This window comes from Coturnix japonica, unplaced genomic scaffold (genome assembly GCF_054131305.1).
Source record: "Coturnix japonica strain WE unplaced genomic scaffold, WE-NBRP24 Scf050, whole genome shotgun sequence".
NCBI lineage: Eukaryota > Metazoa > Chordata > Aves > Galliformes > Phasianidae > Coturnix > Coturnix japonica.
In genome coordinates, this window is record NW_028188953.1 from 835,494 (window position 1) to 850,949 (window position 15,456).

Sequence of the window (15,456 nt, forward strand, 5' to 3'; positions counted from 1 at the left end):
ACTGATTTCTTCTCAGCTGCCTAGCCCGTGATCGGCCCTAGGATAGACTGTCTTTGTCTTTAATCACGTTCATTCTTTTACAATTTAACTAGTGGAATCTCTTCATGTCCTTTCTCATGAAGCCATTCTGCATAAACACTCTCCACATTTCCCCCGTTTTCTTTTAAAATGAAAAGGCTCAGTTCAACGACCGATTAATCATATTTAACAAGCAGTCCAGTTCATTTGTTCAATCAGTTCTCAAGTAGTTTTATCCTGCTCCATAGCTGCTGCTCTGTGAACTCCTTATCTTGATCCATGGCTGCTGCTCCATAAAATTCTTCTTGTATTACAACAATTCCAAGATTCTGCCTATAGAGTAACAACACTACTTATATTAATAACATAACTATTATAACTCAATCAAGACCTCGATTGACAATACTCTAAAAGTGAAAAAAGAGACAAGTCAAATACAACATAACAACATTACTGTTAAACCTACTAAAAAGAACAAACATGTTTGTACTGCAACCTAAGTTTCTTCAACCTAAAAATAAATCCGTGAGGGTTCCATTGTGTTAATCTGTAACTGATCAGGAAAAGTCTTCAATTTTCATATACTCTGATATATTGATTTTAATGACCACTAAAATTTGTGCAATAAATGCTTTTAGGATGTTCTACCAACTGAGTTATCCGGGCTAATAATCGATTAATGATTGTGCAATTTTATGAAGTAGCATGTCAAATAGAACCAATTTTAGAGGACAAATGTACTAGAGTATCACTAGGGGCATTAATACTTATTGACCCTTGAGAAACAGCAAGCTGTGTTGGTGGTGGATGCGACAGGTAGTGCCAGCAGGGCGTCCCCTGCTTCAAGGTGCACATTTCCTCTCTCACCCATCACAGATTCTCTCCTGCATTCAGGGTCTGAAGGATTTCTTCCAGTTGTACACCACATCCGCATGGCCAGTGCGTGATATAGAGCCCAAGTGGAACACCTGCTTGGAAAACAGAATAAACTATCAAATTTAGTTCTATTAACGTGCACTTTTGTCTAAAATGATGCATGGTTATATTTTCAGATCCCAATTAATTGGATGTAAAAGAGGTATCTATTATATGATACAGGGTCATCTCTTTGTCTGGAATTCCTTTCCAGGTTTTGTCTTTGCAAATTAAGAAAACCTAATTAATAGGCTAATAACATCATAACCAAACAGTACTAAAACATTAAAAGAGCTATTCCTGTAGATTCTAGCATTGATTAGATCAAATCCTGTTTAATACACATCTGATCTATTACTAAAATAGAAGAAGCACACAACATCCTAGCTAATGCCTTAAACTCTAAATCTTGAGACTGCATTGGTAGAACAGAAAATCACACACTATGTCAAACTATTAGTAATATTATCTATAACACAGCAAGTTACAAAGCAATACCACTAAGTAATAAACACACAATTACAATTACTATAAAGGCTGGATGCTATTTTCTGCCTTCAGATGAGACTGAAGATATCATGCTGGAACCCACATAGGGCCAGTCCCTGTGGAAATATGAGCATATTCATGACCCCAAGTTGTCAGTGGTAGGGGACAGTCCCAAAGTCCTGTGGCCATATTCCAAACATTAACCATAGGCTGTTCCTTTAGCACCGGGGAAGCCTCAAAATGATGATCCACATAAGCTGTATCTCTATGAACACGATTCAAAAGCTTCATCACAAGCACAAGCAAAACCTTGCATAATATTTCTTGTAGTGTGTCTCCCATATTCCCCCTTTTTTGTTTAATAATAAGAATGGATTTCAATGTTTGATAAATGTGATCAGTGATAGCTTGTTCAGTGGGAGAATGAGCAATGGCTGTAGTATGTTTAACACACCCTTCTTGGAAGAAAGTTTGAGTAGCCTTAGAGGTATATGCAGGCCCATTATCTGTTTTTGTAGTATGTGGGATTCCCATAGCAGCATAAGCAGATAACCAGTATTTACGGGTGTCATGACTGAGTTCACCTGTATGTGCTGTGGCAAATATGTAAGAAGAATGAATATCTATTGTTACATGTGCATATTTTACACGGCCAAATTCAGGAATGTGAGTGACATTTGTCTGATACAGTTGAAGAGGTGCTGTGCCACATGGATTTGTCCGAGTCTGAGGCAAAGAGGTATCAGTCAAATTATGTAGCTGATATTCAATCATAAACACAGCATATTGCATAGCAGAGAGGATCATTCTTAACGCAGTTTTCCAATCGCGAGGGGTCATAGCGTAAGTGTCACTGTTTGTAACCAAAAGATTGTATGTAAAGGCTGACCGAACTCTGTATGTTCTTATTGACTCCCTTAGCTCCTTCACTGCCTCATAAGGCAGGGATTCCAAATGGGGGACCTGATTAGGAAAGGTTTGCAACGTGTCAGCATCACCCCTTAATATTGTTTCTTCTCTGCATTGCTCTAAGACATCACAGTACGCTGTAGGGAAATTTGTCATTCCTGCTTCCTTCAAAGTATCATCAGGAGGAAATGCGTCCGATTCGCTTTCTGGATCTACTGGACCTGGGTCATAACGACCCCCTGGTTTCAGTCCATCCGTGTCTTTAACCACGTTACACACGGGCTGCAGAGACACAGCCGCGCAGGACGAGGGAGGGGCGGCATGGAGAGGCGCAGAGAACGACGTGGGCGAAGCAGAGGGCGGGGGTGCTGTAGAGACCGACAACGCGACGAGCGACGTGTGCGGGGGGGCAGGCGGCCGCTGGCTGGGAACGGCAGCTTGTATCGGAGCGTGGCCGCTGTTCTTTCGTGCGCTGCTTCTCACGTTTCCCGACTTCCTATAGCATACAGCAGCGTTGTGGGTGTTGGATTGACACTTGCTGCGCCAAATCCCAGTGGCTTGGCACTCGTGACGGATGTGGCCAGTTTTTCCACAACGGAAACATTTCATGAGGGAGCTGTTCTGCGAGCGTGGGCTTGTAGCGACTGCAGCTTGGAGGGGTGCAAGGGCTGCTAACACTTGATTCTGAGAAGCCTCAGCCTGTGCCTTTAATCCTGCCCCTAACTCTTTAATAGCCTCAACTATGAAAGCCTGAGCCCCCGTGGGCACGCTCGATAGTCTGTCTAACGCCTCCTCTATTGTCCATTTACTCCTCAAAGTACTTAGAATGCCATGAGCTGTAGCATTACAATTCTGAAGTGCACAGTGTTTTAGCATTATTTCCCTCATGTACTCTGGTACTCCAGCCTTCTCTATGGCTCCAGCTACCTTATCTAGAAACGCTCCAAAATCCTCATTTCTTCCCTGCCGGATTCCCATATAAGACGACAACCCACCTGGTGCCTTGATCTTATCTACAGCCTGCCTGGCCAGATACATTGACTCCCTACATTTAACTGGTCCTAATAAGGCCTGGGCCTCCGCCCGGATGAAAGGACCCACCCCTAAAAGTTCTTCAACAGTGACATTATACAAGGGATCTCCGGGCTGCCTAACTATCGCAACTCTCTGTTGGCACATCTCTTCCCAATAAGCATTAAATAGCAGCTGTTGGTGCTGCGAAAAAATCAACCTAGCTATAGCCCGACAATCAGATGGCAACAAAACCTGAGTACTCCAGATATAATCCAGTATCTGTCTCGCTGGCTCACTTTTTACTCCAAACTGACTGACCGTAGACCGCAATAGTGACAACAACTTCCAATCTAAAGCACTGATAGCAGCCTGTGTCCCACCTGCAGGATTAGGCGAATACCCCACCGGCAGCACCGCTTCCAACCCCTCACCGTCTCCTGCCTCTAAACAAGCCCGCGCCAGCGCAGCCCAAGCCCCGCCCCGCTCCCGCGCGACGGCCTCCGCCAGGTCACTCTGTGCCCCAGGGAGCGGCTCATTGCAAAGGGGGGTCGAGGGGGCCGGCTGTAGCGCCATGGTCGATGCAGGCGGCTCGTCTGATACAGACGTGCAGGGAGACGGAGACGGGGCACTCGGCTCCGCAGCCACCGGTAACTCAGGCTCGGCGGCCGGCGGCAACTTTACGGTGGACACTGTAGGGGGCCCCGGGCAATCTGACCATTCATTATAATTCTTATTCCTCTCCTGCACAGCACTAGCTTGTTCTGCCGCTTCCTTTTCTGCCTGATATTGCAACAAATCATTATAAACCACACGCCACCACTTCCCGCATTCTTTAGCCATTTTCTCCCCATCTATCATTCCCTGAAAAATTACATCTCCAAATTTACGCCACTCAGCAAGATCATGCACTAAATGCGGATTCTGAAATAACCCTTTAGCATACCCATACACTAATAACTTAGGGAGTTCCTTTTCCGAGTCTACCCCCTTAAACTGTCTCCGCCTAAGAAAAGCGGTAAATAAATCATATGCTGCTTGCCTGTCCATATTTACTCACGTCGGTACCGTTGCAGCCCTCCAGGCTTCGGCAGCACGTGTCGGTCGAGCCCACCTGTCGTGGTCACTCGAGACGCGGAGCTCCAATTTTAGCTCTTTTCGTCGTCCGTCGAGCTGCGAAATCCGGACCCGAACCCAACGCAGTTCTTCACCCGTGGCACCCTTTTTTTCCTTATCACGTCGAGGGTCACCATTTGTTGGAAGTAACCGCGGGAGACAAGTCTCATGCTATCATGGTCAACAAGCCTCGTTTATTAGGTGTTACAGCATCTCATTTATACAATCAGTAATAAGTTCATGCATATTGCAAAAGTAAAGCTCAGGATTGGTGAATTAGACATTACTTCATCTGACCTTTGTGGTTAGTCTTATGGATACTTTTTCTTTGCAGCTCTGTCTACACCTTGCTACACATCTTGCTTTTCCCTTAGGCCGTCCTTGCTTCTAGATACATATTTCATCTTTAGCTACATACCCTGTCTTTTCACATACTGATTTCTTCTCAGCTGCCTAGCCCATGATCGGCCCTAGAATAGACCGTCTTTGTCTTTAATCACGTTCATTCTTTTACAATTTAACTAGTGGAATCTCTTCATGTCCTTTCTCATGAAGCCATTCTGCATAAACACTCTCCACAGGTGGGCACAGCTTCTTCTTGCTCACCCAGCACCTGGCTGAGCTCGAGGCGCCAGCAGGGGTCTGCAGGGAGGGACAATATGGGGGTTATGGGGGTCTGGGGGGTGATGATGGGGCTCTGGGGGGAGGGACAACATGGGGGTCAATGGGGGGTTATGGGGCACCACGGGGTTATGGGGCTCTATGAGGTCATGATGGGGCTCTGTGGGGTGGTTGTGGGGCTCTGTGGGGAGGCACAACATGAGTGTCCATGGGGGGGCTCTGTGGGGTGATGATGGGAACCTACGGTCTATGGGGCTCCATGGGGCAATGATGGGGCTCTATGGGTTATGGGGTTCCATGGGGTGCTGATGGGCACTTATGGTCTATGGGGTGATGATGGGGTACTGACGGGGCTCTATGGTCTCTGGGTCTCTATGTGTTGCTGACGGGCTCTATGGTGCCCCATTTCCCCGCACTCACCCAGTGCTGTCCAGCACCATGTGGGGCAGCAGCAGCAGCGTTCCCATGTGGGGCAGAGGCGGCAGCAGCGTTCCCATGTGGGGCAGCAGTGACGTTACTGATTGGGGCGCCGTAGTTGCGGTGGAAGAGGCTGGAGAGGCGCTTGTGCTGGCCCGCTTTGGCCTTGCCGTGTTGGCGCAGTCGGAGCAGCACCGAGGCGGCGCTTGGCCAGCGGTGCCGGATCTGGGCCAGGAGCTTGCGGAGGTTGTTGACCCACAGCCCCACCGGGAAGTGCAGCTTGGCAAAGCGGGGGCTGCCTTCCTTGCGCTCCTCCGCAAACATGGCGGCTGCAGCAGGGGGAGATGGGGGACATGGGGGCACCGGGTGGGATCACGTGGCACCCACAGCTCAGACACAGGGCCACAGTGCACCATACAGGGTCACGTGACCACCCCAACCTACCCCCATAGGGTCACATTACCATCCCAATCTAACCCATAGCGTCACATCACCTTCATCGCCCACCCCATAGGGACCACACTACCCCCCCCAGCCCCACATGTTACCCCCCCAGCCCCCTCCCATTTGGGAGGGCGAGAAGAAGGAGATGACTGTGCAGCCCCTTCCCAAAGCCTTTCCTGTGCCCTGGCTTGTGTCTCTGAACATTGGGAGAGGGCTCCTAAGCTCTGTCCCTACGCTGGATCAACTCCAGCTCTTCCTCCAGCCAGCCCATAACCCTTCCACGCCTCATTTCTCTTTCACTTGCGGGGAGTCTGGATTCCCACCTTCGGCACCTTTGACATCATCTCCAAAGAAATCAGGACTGCAAACGGGATCGCGACTCGTCAGTGGCCGATGTTTCACCTGGCCAGCAACCTCATAGCTATGCACCACCTCAAGTCCCGCAGGGAGTCCTTGCCAGGTTGGAGGGGGAATTAAAGGGGTTTGCTTTGCTTTTTCCTTCTCTGGGCAGAGAAGAGAAAAGAGTTGAAGGCCACCCAGTCTATGTCCTTGACCAAGACCATGCCAGAATGCCTGACTGCCTCTTTTCCCATTAACTCCACGTCCCACTAGAAACCCCCTTCCCTGAGAGGCTTCCTGGCCTGTTTTCATGGTACCCACGTTTCCGCAGTTTTGCTGTTGACAAAATGAATTTCTCTTTTCTTGCACTGCACCCAGAGTTCATTCCTTCTGATATCTTTTCCTATAGAGCCTGTTTCTCAAATAAAGGCTTGCTAATTTCTAATTGCAAAGCAAATGACTGCCTGCTAGTCAGAGCAGGATGGTGCCTGCTGTCTGGTAAACCTTATGCAGAAACACTGGAGCTTTTGCATCATGTGCTCCCAACCTCGTCCCCTGCCTGAGACGGGCCATAGGGCACCCACAGCCTCTGGGCAGCCTGGGCCAGGGCCTCACTACCTCTGGGGGAGGAATTTCCTCTACCCATCTACCTCCATTTCCACTCTTGAAGTTTAAAGCCATTCCCACTCGTATGATCGCTGTCTGCCAATGCCAAGTGACATGCAAGGTCTGGTAGTGGGTCAGGTAATGACACGACAACAGTACACGGACAACTGTAGTATAACTATCAATTTATTGGTAGTGTGGGGCCTGGAAAACTCTGGTTGATGACAGCAGTGGTTCTGTGGATGTCAGATGGTGCCCCAAACCAACCCACTGGGGGTGCTCCCACCTCCTGATGGATGGTGGAGAGGAGCGGGAGGGCAGAGGTGGTGCTGGGGAAGGGCTGGGGGCTGCTGGGCCTGGTCTGTTTCCCCCTGGCAGTGGTTTTCCAGGTGTCTGATGCCCCTAAGCTGACACGGTGGGGGGGGGGCGCTTCTACCTAATAAAGGATGGTGGAGGGGAGGGGGAGGGTGGTGACGGTGCCTGGGGAGGTGGGGGGCTGCTGGGCTGGTTGTGCTTCCCCCAGGCAGTGGTTGTCTGTCTCTTGGACTGTTTCCCCACCTCTGCACTCTGCGTCCCCTGATGGATGCTGGAGGGGAGGAAGAGGGCAGAGTTGGTGCTGGGGGCTGGGGGCTGCCGGGCCTCTCATGCTTCCCCAAGGCAGCAGTTGTCCGGGTGCTGGGTGATGCTCCGGAGCTGAGGGGACGGCTCCCGCCCCCTGAAGGATGGCGGTGGGGGTGGGGGGGGGCGGCGATGATGCCCGGTGTGGCCGGGGGCTGCTGGGCCTGTCGCTCATCTGCCGGTCAGACGTTGTTTCAGTGCTGGCCGATGACCGCAAGCCTCCACCCCGGGTGGGTTCTTTCTGTCCCCCGAAGGATGGTGGTGGGGGACGGGGGGGCGGCGTTGATGCCCTTTGGGACCGGGGGCTGCTGGGCTTGTCAGACATCCAGTCCAGGTAGGAAGCTTGGCAGTGACCTGTAGATGATGGTATTGTCCTGGGTTTGTTGAGCCCATTTTTTAGCTTCCCAGCGGCGCCTGCAAAGAGAGGAACGTGCTGAGGGCACAGGAGAGCCCCTGCTCTGCTTTCTCACAGCGCATGGCAAAGAGCCACCCTCAGCTCCCAGCCTGTCTCTGGCCCAGCAGTAAGGATGGGCTGAAGCCAATGACAACATCTAACTGCGTCAATCACAGACCGTGTGAGCCAACAATTAACTGGTCTCTTTACGCTGCTTTAACTAGAAACGCCTCCTGGCCCACAGCAGCCCTACAGTAAAGAGTTGGGCAGGATGGGGATGGGGGTCAACAACTCACTTTCTGTTCCTGTACCAGTAAATAAGAAGCCAGCACAGAAGCATCCCCAGCAATAGGGAACCCAAGGAAGCTCCAGCAACTATCAGGTAGAACTTCCAACCAACTTTAACTTGCTCGGCGTTTGCACGTCCTGCACCAGGCACACCTGGAGGAACAACATGGTCATTGCTGTGTCTCGTGCCTTAATGGAAATCTCAAGGAGGTCTGACATTGCTACACAATTCTTTTCCATTTTGTTGGCCTCCTGGAACAAGTGAAAATCCTCAGGCTGCAATGCTTCCCTGCTTCCAGGGGAAGCAAAGGGAACTCCCAAAGGCACCGCGCATCGAGGTGCTCTGGAACCTCTATTTTGCCTCTCAGCTTTGGGTACGCTCTGGCTCTGCCAGATTTGCTCCTTCTTCTCCATCATGCTCTAACATTTCTTTTGCACTCACCTACCCTTGCCTTGTGAGGCTGGGTAGTGCTGCCGCAGGCCGGCACACTGTGACCCTTTGGGACACGTCGTCTGACTAAACCAAACTCATTAGAGCAGAAGGAGAGTGTGTGCATCTGTTTAATCAGTTGCTGCTAAGAGTGACGTGGACAAGAACCACGGTCGTGTTGTGCAGGGAGTGCTGCCCTGAGCTCTCCCTCCCCACCTACTCAGACCCCACTCCTCGGGGGCAGAGTCAGGGCCCCTCAGCAGCACCTGAACCTGTTTCTCCCCTTTTCCTTCCCCCCGGCATGGGCACAACTTGCACGCTCCTAGTTTTCAGGATGTTTCTCCTGCTTATAAACTCCTGCCAGATCGCTGCTTACCTGGATTCCTCAGAAAACGATAGACCCCGTTGTGGTGGGCTTCCGTGGGATTTGACAGCGCTGTGAAGAATGAGAGAAAGGCAAAGTCTGGGCATGGTGCAGGCACAGAGGAGGCAGAAGGACGAGGAGGCTCCCTCTATGCCATTGCGCCAATTGTGAGTCAGTGCATCTCTCTGGACCTCAGTTTGCAGGATGGACCCCGCTCCGGGCTGCTGGTGTGTCTGGAGCCTCAAGGGAGGCACAGCAAGCTCAGAATGCAGGGACTGTGTGAGGGAGGTACGCTGAAGGGTCCTATTCCCTCCCATCTCTTCTGAATGTGGCTTTGGTGGCCTTGTTCCCAAAAGGACAAAGTTCCTAAGTCCCTGGGAACTGGGTGCAGTGGGAGGGGAGCAACCTCTAACCATGGCCACGGAGCTCTACCAGCGGCCCTTACCTGCAGTGCCAGCTGCTTGCGAGGCCTCTCTTTCTCCCAGAGGGATGGGCACTGTGCGACGGATGCCTTGCTGAAATGCATCCATGTGAGCAGGCTCTGCGTCAGTCCCTTTAGAAAGGAGGTAAGAGAGTAGGGCTGTAAGTAACTGCTTCTCATCAGGATGGTATCTTTAGGAGGAAGGTGATGCCGCAAGCCAGTGCAGACACAGGGGCATCACCACAGCAAGGCTCTGATCCGTCCTTTCCTGCTGTGCCGGATGGTTGTTTAACTGGAATGACAGGACTGCTGCACAGCACTCTTCTCTCCCTACTACGCTGTGTGGAACTATCTGGGGAAGAGAAGGGGAAGATCTAAAGGCCTTTTCCTGTGGGATTGCCTTGAGGCTTATGGACCATATGATGCGGAGGCTTTGGCAAGGCACTGCTTATAGGCACAGCGGTAATCACACACCCATTGTGCGTTGTGATCTCTCTCTTCCTTAGGGACCTGCAGTGACTGGAAGGGGCTCAGGTGACGATGTGGCACCCAGAGCTGGGTTGAAAGTTGCAGAGGGGCCAGGTGGGCAGTTGGCTGGCACTCAGCAGCTTTGCAGATACTCTCTCCAGGCCACGTGAAACAGTCCTCAGAGACAGCATGGAAGAACATTGGGGTTTTCTTACTAGAAAGATCTCCGATGGATGGAGAGAAAGCCAATGGGACAGTGGGTGCACACAGCACCCAAAGAACAGTGACTGCCCAAGCTTCTCATGGACGAGAAACCACCAGGCAGCAAAAAGCTGAACCCTTCCTGAACTTCCACAACCAAATATGAGTAAAGATCATGAGGTGAAGACTGGTGACTTACCTCTGGCATCCACCCCAGGTTCAGGGACAGGTCTCCATTCTGGTAATCCACCAAGAGGGCCTGCAGGCACAAGTGTGACCAGACACAGGTGAGGAGAGCTTCCACTGCACACTGGGGCCTGGTTTTTCTGCAGTGACCTGCAAAGACTGGCAGCAGGTCGGGGAATGACATGGCCCAAACAGCAAAGGCATCGGTTCTCTCCTCCAAAGAGTGGCAAGGGCTGCCTTCCCACTGAAATGGGACAACTCTCCAAGTAAAGAACTACTCTCAGCTGATCTGTGTACGGCCTTTAAGGCACAAAGAGACTTGAAAGACCTTTGGAGGTTCTTAAGTACCTGAATAAACTATTACAGCGCTCATTTTTCTGTCTTCCAGGAAACAGACACAACTTACCTCTGGGTTTCCCCTGAGGCACAAAATCAGTATCCACCAAAACATCTGGATAAGGAACTCCAACATCATCATCTAAAATCAAGAACAGATGAGAGATGTTCCCATTGCATGTTGCGCCTTCTCCCTTAGTGACTGGGGACTGGTCAGGTAATGGAATGGGAGACTCAGACCGTGATTGCCAAAGCTAGAGAATAACCGGGGTGACCTGGAGCCTGGCACTCGGCAGCTTTTCAAAGGCCCTCTCCAGGCCACTTGTAACACACCTCTGGGACCTCATGGAAGGGTATACAGCCCGTCAGGGCTTTCTTACTGGGAGCTCCTTGCTGGATCTCCCACTAAAGCACCAGAGGAAACGATGCCTGTTCCTTCCTCTGGGCTCCAGCTGGGTGTCTCTGTTGGGAACTGGGATTTGCCTGTGGGGAGCACTGGGAAGCCAGAGCAGAAATGCTCACGCTTTTCCCAGCACGCTTCTTCTGAGCTTTCCCATAGGACTCCTCCAGGGTGGGCTCAGCCAGCAGCAGAGCCATGGCCTGGCATGGCTGGAGCCAGCCCTGGTGGAGCGCTGCTTCAGCCCACACCTGGCTCCTGGGGTGCTGCTTGGCCCCCTTCCCAATAAACCCTTGCAGAAAGGCAGCCCCAGGGCAGTGTGGCACAGGGACAACAGCCTGGACCTCTGGCCTGTAGTTACACTTGGTCCCATCTTTGCCCACCCACCTGCTGCTGGAGCTCGCCACGGCACAGCACAAGTCTCCTTGGAACACATGGCCATCAGTAGGAGGAGGAGAGCAAGGCGGGCGGGGGACACGGCCCCCCACACTCGTGCCATGCTGCCACCACCACCGCTGCAGCCACAGCAAGTGCTGGGGCCAGCACGGAACAGCTGGGGTACACACACTGAGCACTGTGACCTCATCGAGCACGGCAGGCATTGTGACCTCACATCCCTACCAGGATGCAGATCTGTTCTGCTGCCATGGCCAGGTTCCCCCTGGGCTTGTGTGCATTGTGGTGGTGGGAGAGGATCAGCACTCATCTGGAGCAGCAGGAGACCACAGCTGAGGTTTCCACATTGACATCATGGAAACAGAATCGTGGAAAGGCTTGGGTGGGGGGGAAGGGATGCTGGAGACACAGGTGCTGTGAAAGGAGAAAGAAAATCACTTTAATGTTGCTTTTATTGCTTCATACAACTCCAGAGATTTAGTTTTGACTTTCAATGGCACCAAAGAAGCTCTTTCTTCAGTGACGCTATATCTGTTATCACAACCTCTAACAAAAACGGCAAATCGAGCGGTATCTGTAGCACCAACAGTTCCATTGATTGCCAGAGCATTTTGATGGATTGATTGATAGATTTTCCTATTTCTTCAGTCTGCCTGGCTCTAGTTTGTTATAACAGAGCAATTTGAGAAAAATCCATTTGTTTTTTCAGGACAAATGATATCTGCCATGCCAATTTTGGTCAAAATATATCATAAACTCAATTTCAGGGTGTGAGTGTGTCACAATTTCTGTTAGAATATGTCATTAGCTCTATTTTGGAGTGTAAGAACATCATATATTGGGCCATAATAGGGGCAAAACCCAACTTCTGAGGGTGAGAACTTCACAACTCATGTCAAAATATGCAATAAATCCAATTTTGGAGTGTGTGAGGGCCACAATTTGGGTCAAAATATATCATTAATCCTATTTCAGAGAATGAGAACGTCACAGTTACTTTTATTCTCCCCAGGGTCTGCAGGCCTTTTTCCACTTGCACACTGCACTCGCTTGTCCAATGCACGACACAAAGCCCAGGTGAAACACCTGCTTGCAAAATAAGTCTTTGCCAAATCAAGATAAATGCCCAAGGTCAGCTCTCTCTACAAAGCAAGTTCTTTGTGGCCACAGCCACAAACAGCAGTTCCATTCAAACGATCAGAATTCTTTCTTCCATCCCAGGACTGTTCTTCAATCACAGACCTTCAGGTCCCCAACCAAACTCCCTGAGAATGTCACCCCAGGAATGTCACTCCAACATTACTCCCTGATATCACCATCTGTCATGCGTTACCTGGATCTACCTGTGCCCGTGACAGGGGCAGCCGCCCCATGGGGCCCCCAGCCCAAAAGGGAAGGATAAAGGGAATGGGAAAAGAACAGCGGCGGCAATCCAAGGAGGAAAACTTATTTTACTGAATATGATATCGGAATACATGATAACAGAATAGAATGCAATATGATTGAGGCTAATAAATCGAATAAAACAGAGAGAGAGATTCTCCGTGACTTATCTCTGACTGTGAAGTCCTCTGGGATACGTAGTTCTCTTCTGAGAGCTGAGTATTCAGGATGTTGTTATTCCATGGAACTGGAGTATGAACCTTCTAATGATTCTGCACATGATGTTATGATATGGAATATTGACAGCAACATTACAAAGCCATGACAGCAAGCTACAGGACCGTGCCTTGGCCTCGTTGTTCCAGTGCCTTCAGGGTGTCCCAGTGTGTCTTACTGCCCCCAGTGTGTCCCACTATCTCAGTCCCCTCGGTGTGTCCCTGGATCTACACGTCCAGGTGAGCGGCACGGGGACACCTACATCCCCACAGGGCACTTGGGGGACCGTGGGTGTCTCCGCAGCCCTGAGGACCGGGCACCAGGGGCTGGGAATTGATGGCATGGAGGGGATTGTTCATGGCCTGTTCCAGGGGGACCTGGGCACTGTCACCTCCAGCCCTTCCCTTGCGCTCTATGGGGCCGTGCAGAGGAACGGATCTGGAGGGGGCAGGCTCAGGGTGCCCTATGGATGGCCCAGAGTCACCATGCAGCTGGGACAGGGGCTGTGGCTTCTGTCCCCAGGGGACTAAACGTCCTGTCCTGGGTCTCTTGGCTGCTGCCAGTCCTTCTCCTGCCCTGAGTCCTTCAGACAAACCCTGCAGGGACGAGGCTGCTCCTTGCCAGTGCTGTCCTTTAGTGCCCAGTGAAGTTCCCAATGATCAGTGACAGCCTCTGATGATCAATAAATCCCTCAGCAAAGCTACACGCTGTGTGTCTGTGTCCTTGTTCTCATGCTCAGCAGGGACTGCTGGGATCTGTTCCTGCCTGGCTGTGGCCACCTCAAAGGGCTGGGAGGCTTCCCCAGCTCCATGCCAGGCACACCATGTCCTGCACCCCTGTGGGCTTCCCCACCCTCTCTCATCACCTGCTCCAAAGTTCTAAAGGATGGAGCTCCTCATGCTGCCAAGCAGCCCCAATACCCTCCCTCTGCTCTCTCTCAGCTCCTCCATACAATTCCTCCCGAACCCTACACCCTTTGATCCACCTCTGCATGGACATAGTGTGACCACGTCACCCTCCTTTTAGCCCCTCTTACTGCAGCCACTTGTCTCTCCTTTGGGTCTGCTTTAGGCCTCTTGCATCAGTGCCCCAACCCCACCACCCAGATCAAGGTCTGCATATCCCCTCCCATGGACACCTCCAATCCCCGATGACCAACGAAGCCCTCTGATGACCAATGACACCCCCTGTTGATCAACGAAGCCTTCTGATGGTCAGTGAACATCTCTGACAATCAGTGGAACCCTCCGAATACCAACAAAGCCTTCAGATGACCGCAGTCACCTCCTCTGGACACACTAGAGGGCCGTGATGTCTTCCGTGCAGTGAGGGGCCCAAAAGTGGACACAGCACCAGAGCTGAGAACAGGGGGACAATCACTGCCCCGTTCCTGCTGCCAACGCTGTTTCTGATACAAGGCAGAATGCTGTTGTCCTTCTTGGCCTGCTGGACACACCGCTGGCTCATGTTCCTCTGAGCATCCACCAGTGCCCCCAGGTCCAGTTCCTCTACGCAGCCTTCCAACTACTCTGCCCCACGCCTGGAGCTTTGCCTGGGGTTGCTGTTGCCAAAGTGCGGGACCCGGCTCTTGGTCTTGTTGAACCTCATCCCATTGGCTTCAGTGCAGACATCCAGCCTGTCCAGATCCTGATGTGCTTACCATGGTGGAGGCGACCGCTGGGTGGCTTGAAACATACGCAGTACCCCATTTACCCCATTTACCCTCTAAACACCATATTAGGTCTCAAGAAACAAGTCCTGTGTGACATGGCACTCCAGAAAGGACCGAGTCAGAGAATGGGGCTCATTTCCACACTGTCCTTGTAAATACTCGGGCCAAAGATCATGGCAAGGAGTGGATTTATCGCATCCCCTACCATGCACCAGCTTCTGGTGAAACTGAACGCCAAAATGGGTTGTTAAAAACCATGTTGAAAGCAATGGGTGGTGGGACATTGAAGCACTGGAAGAAGCATTGGGCAGAAGCCACTTGGTTGGCCAACACCCGAGGATCTATCAGTTGCCGTGGTCCTGCCAGCTCCCTACATACTGTCAAGGGAGAGAAGGTCCCTGCAGTGCATGTAAAGAACATGCTGGGAAAAGCAGTTTGGGTCTTGCCAGCTTCTGGAAGGGCAAACCTCTGCGTGGGCCTCAGTAGCTCATCTGACATCCCTTTTCCTTCGGCTCTCCTCCCTGCTGCTCCACCTGACGGTGCGTCTCCCTTCGGCATCACGGTGAGGCCTTTCCACCTTTTGGACACTCTCATTCCATTTGATTGATGAGCTTCAATCTTCATCATATGGTATTACAGCGTGCTACCTTGCATTCCCACACCATGTTGAGTAAATCCCTTTGTTTCTCCTCAGATCGTTGCTGCTGTTTGTCATGGTTTTGGTGTCCCCATTGACAGCTCCCCTCCCATCAGTGGTGAAGATGGCGCTTTGTGGCTTTGTTCCCACCAGGGATGGTTTGT

At 51.3% G+C, this 15,456-nt stretch overlaps 1 protein-coding gene and 1 long non-coding RNA gene across 5 annotated transcripts in view; one reads left to right on the forward strand and one right to left on the reverse strand.

Moving 5' to 3' along the window:
* The window catches only part of LOC146752165 (uncharacterized), a 187,561-nt gene that overhangs the window by 126,530 nt on the left and 45,575 nt on the right, over window positions 1-15,456 (reverse strand). For 2 of the 4 annotated variants that reach the window (XM_085532985.1, XM_085532984.1), the window contains exon 1: window positions 5,500-5,935. The exons of the other annotated variants lie outside the window; for them this stretch is intronic. In XM_085532985.1, the coding sequence (XP_085389111.1) occupies window positions 5,500-5,820 (321 nt within the window). In that variant the 5' untranslated portion in view covers window positions 5,821-5,935. Of the gene's footprint in view, window positions 1-5,499; window positions 5,936-15,456 lie in introns of those variants that run through there. 4 annotated transcript variants of the gene reach the window in all.
* Window positions 10,686-15,444, forward strand: LOC146752179 (uncharacterized). The gene is made up of 2 exons (XR_014940937.1): window positions 10,686-10,808; window positions 12,606-15,444. It is a non-coding gene; the product is annotated as an uncharacterized LOC146752179 (long non-coding RNA).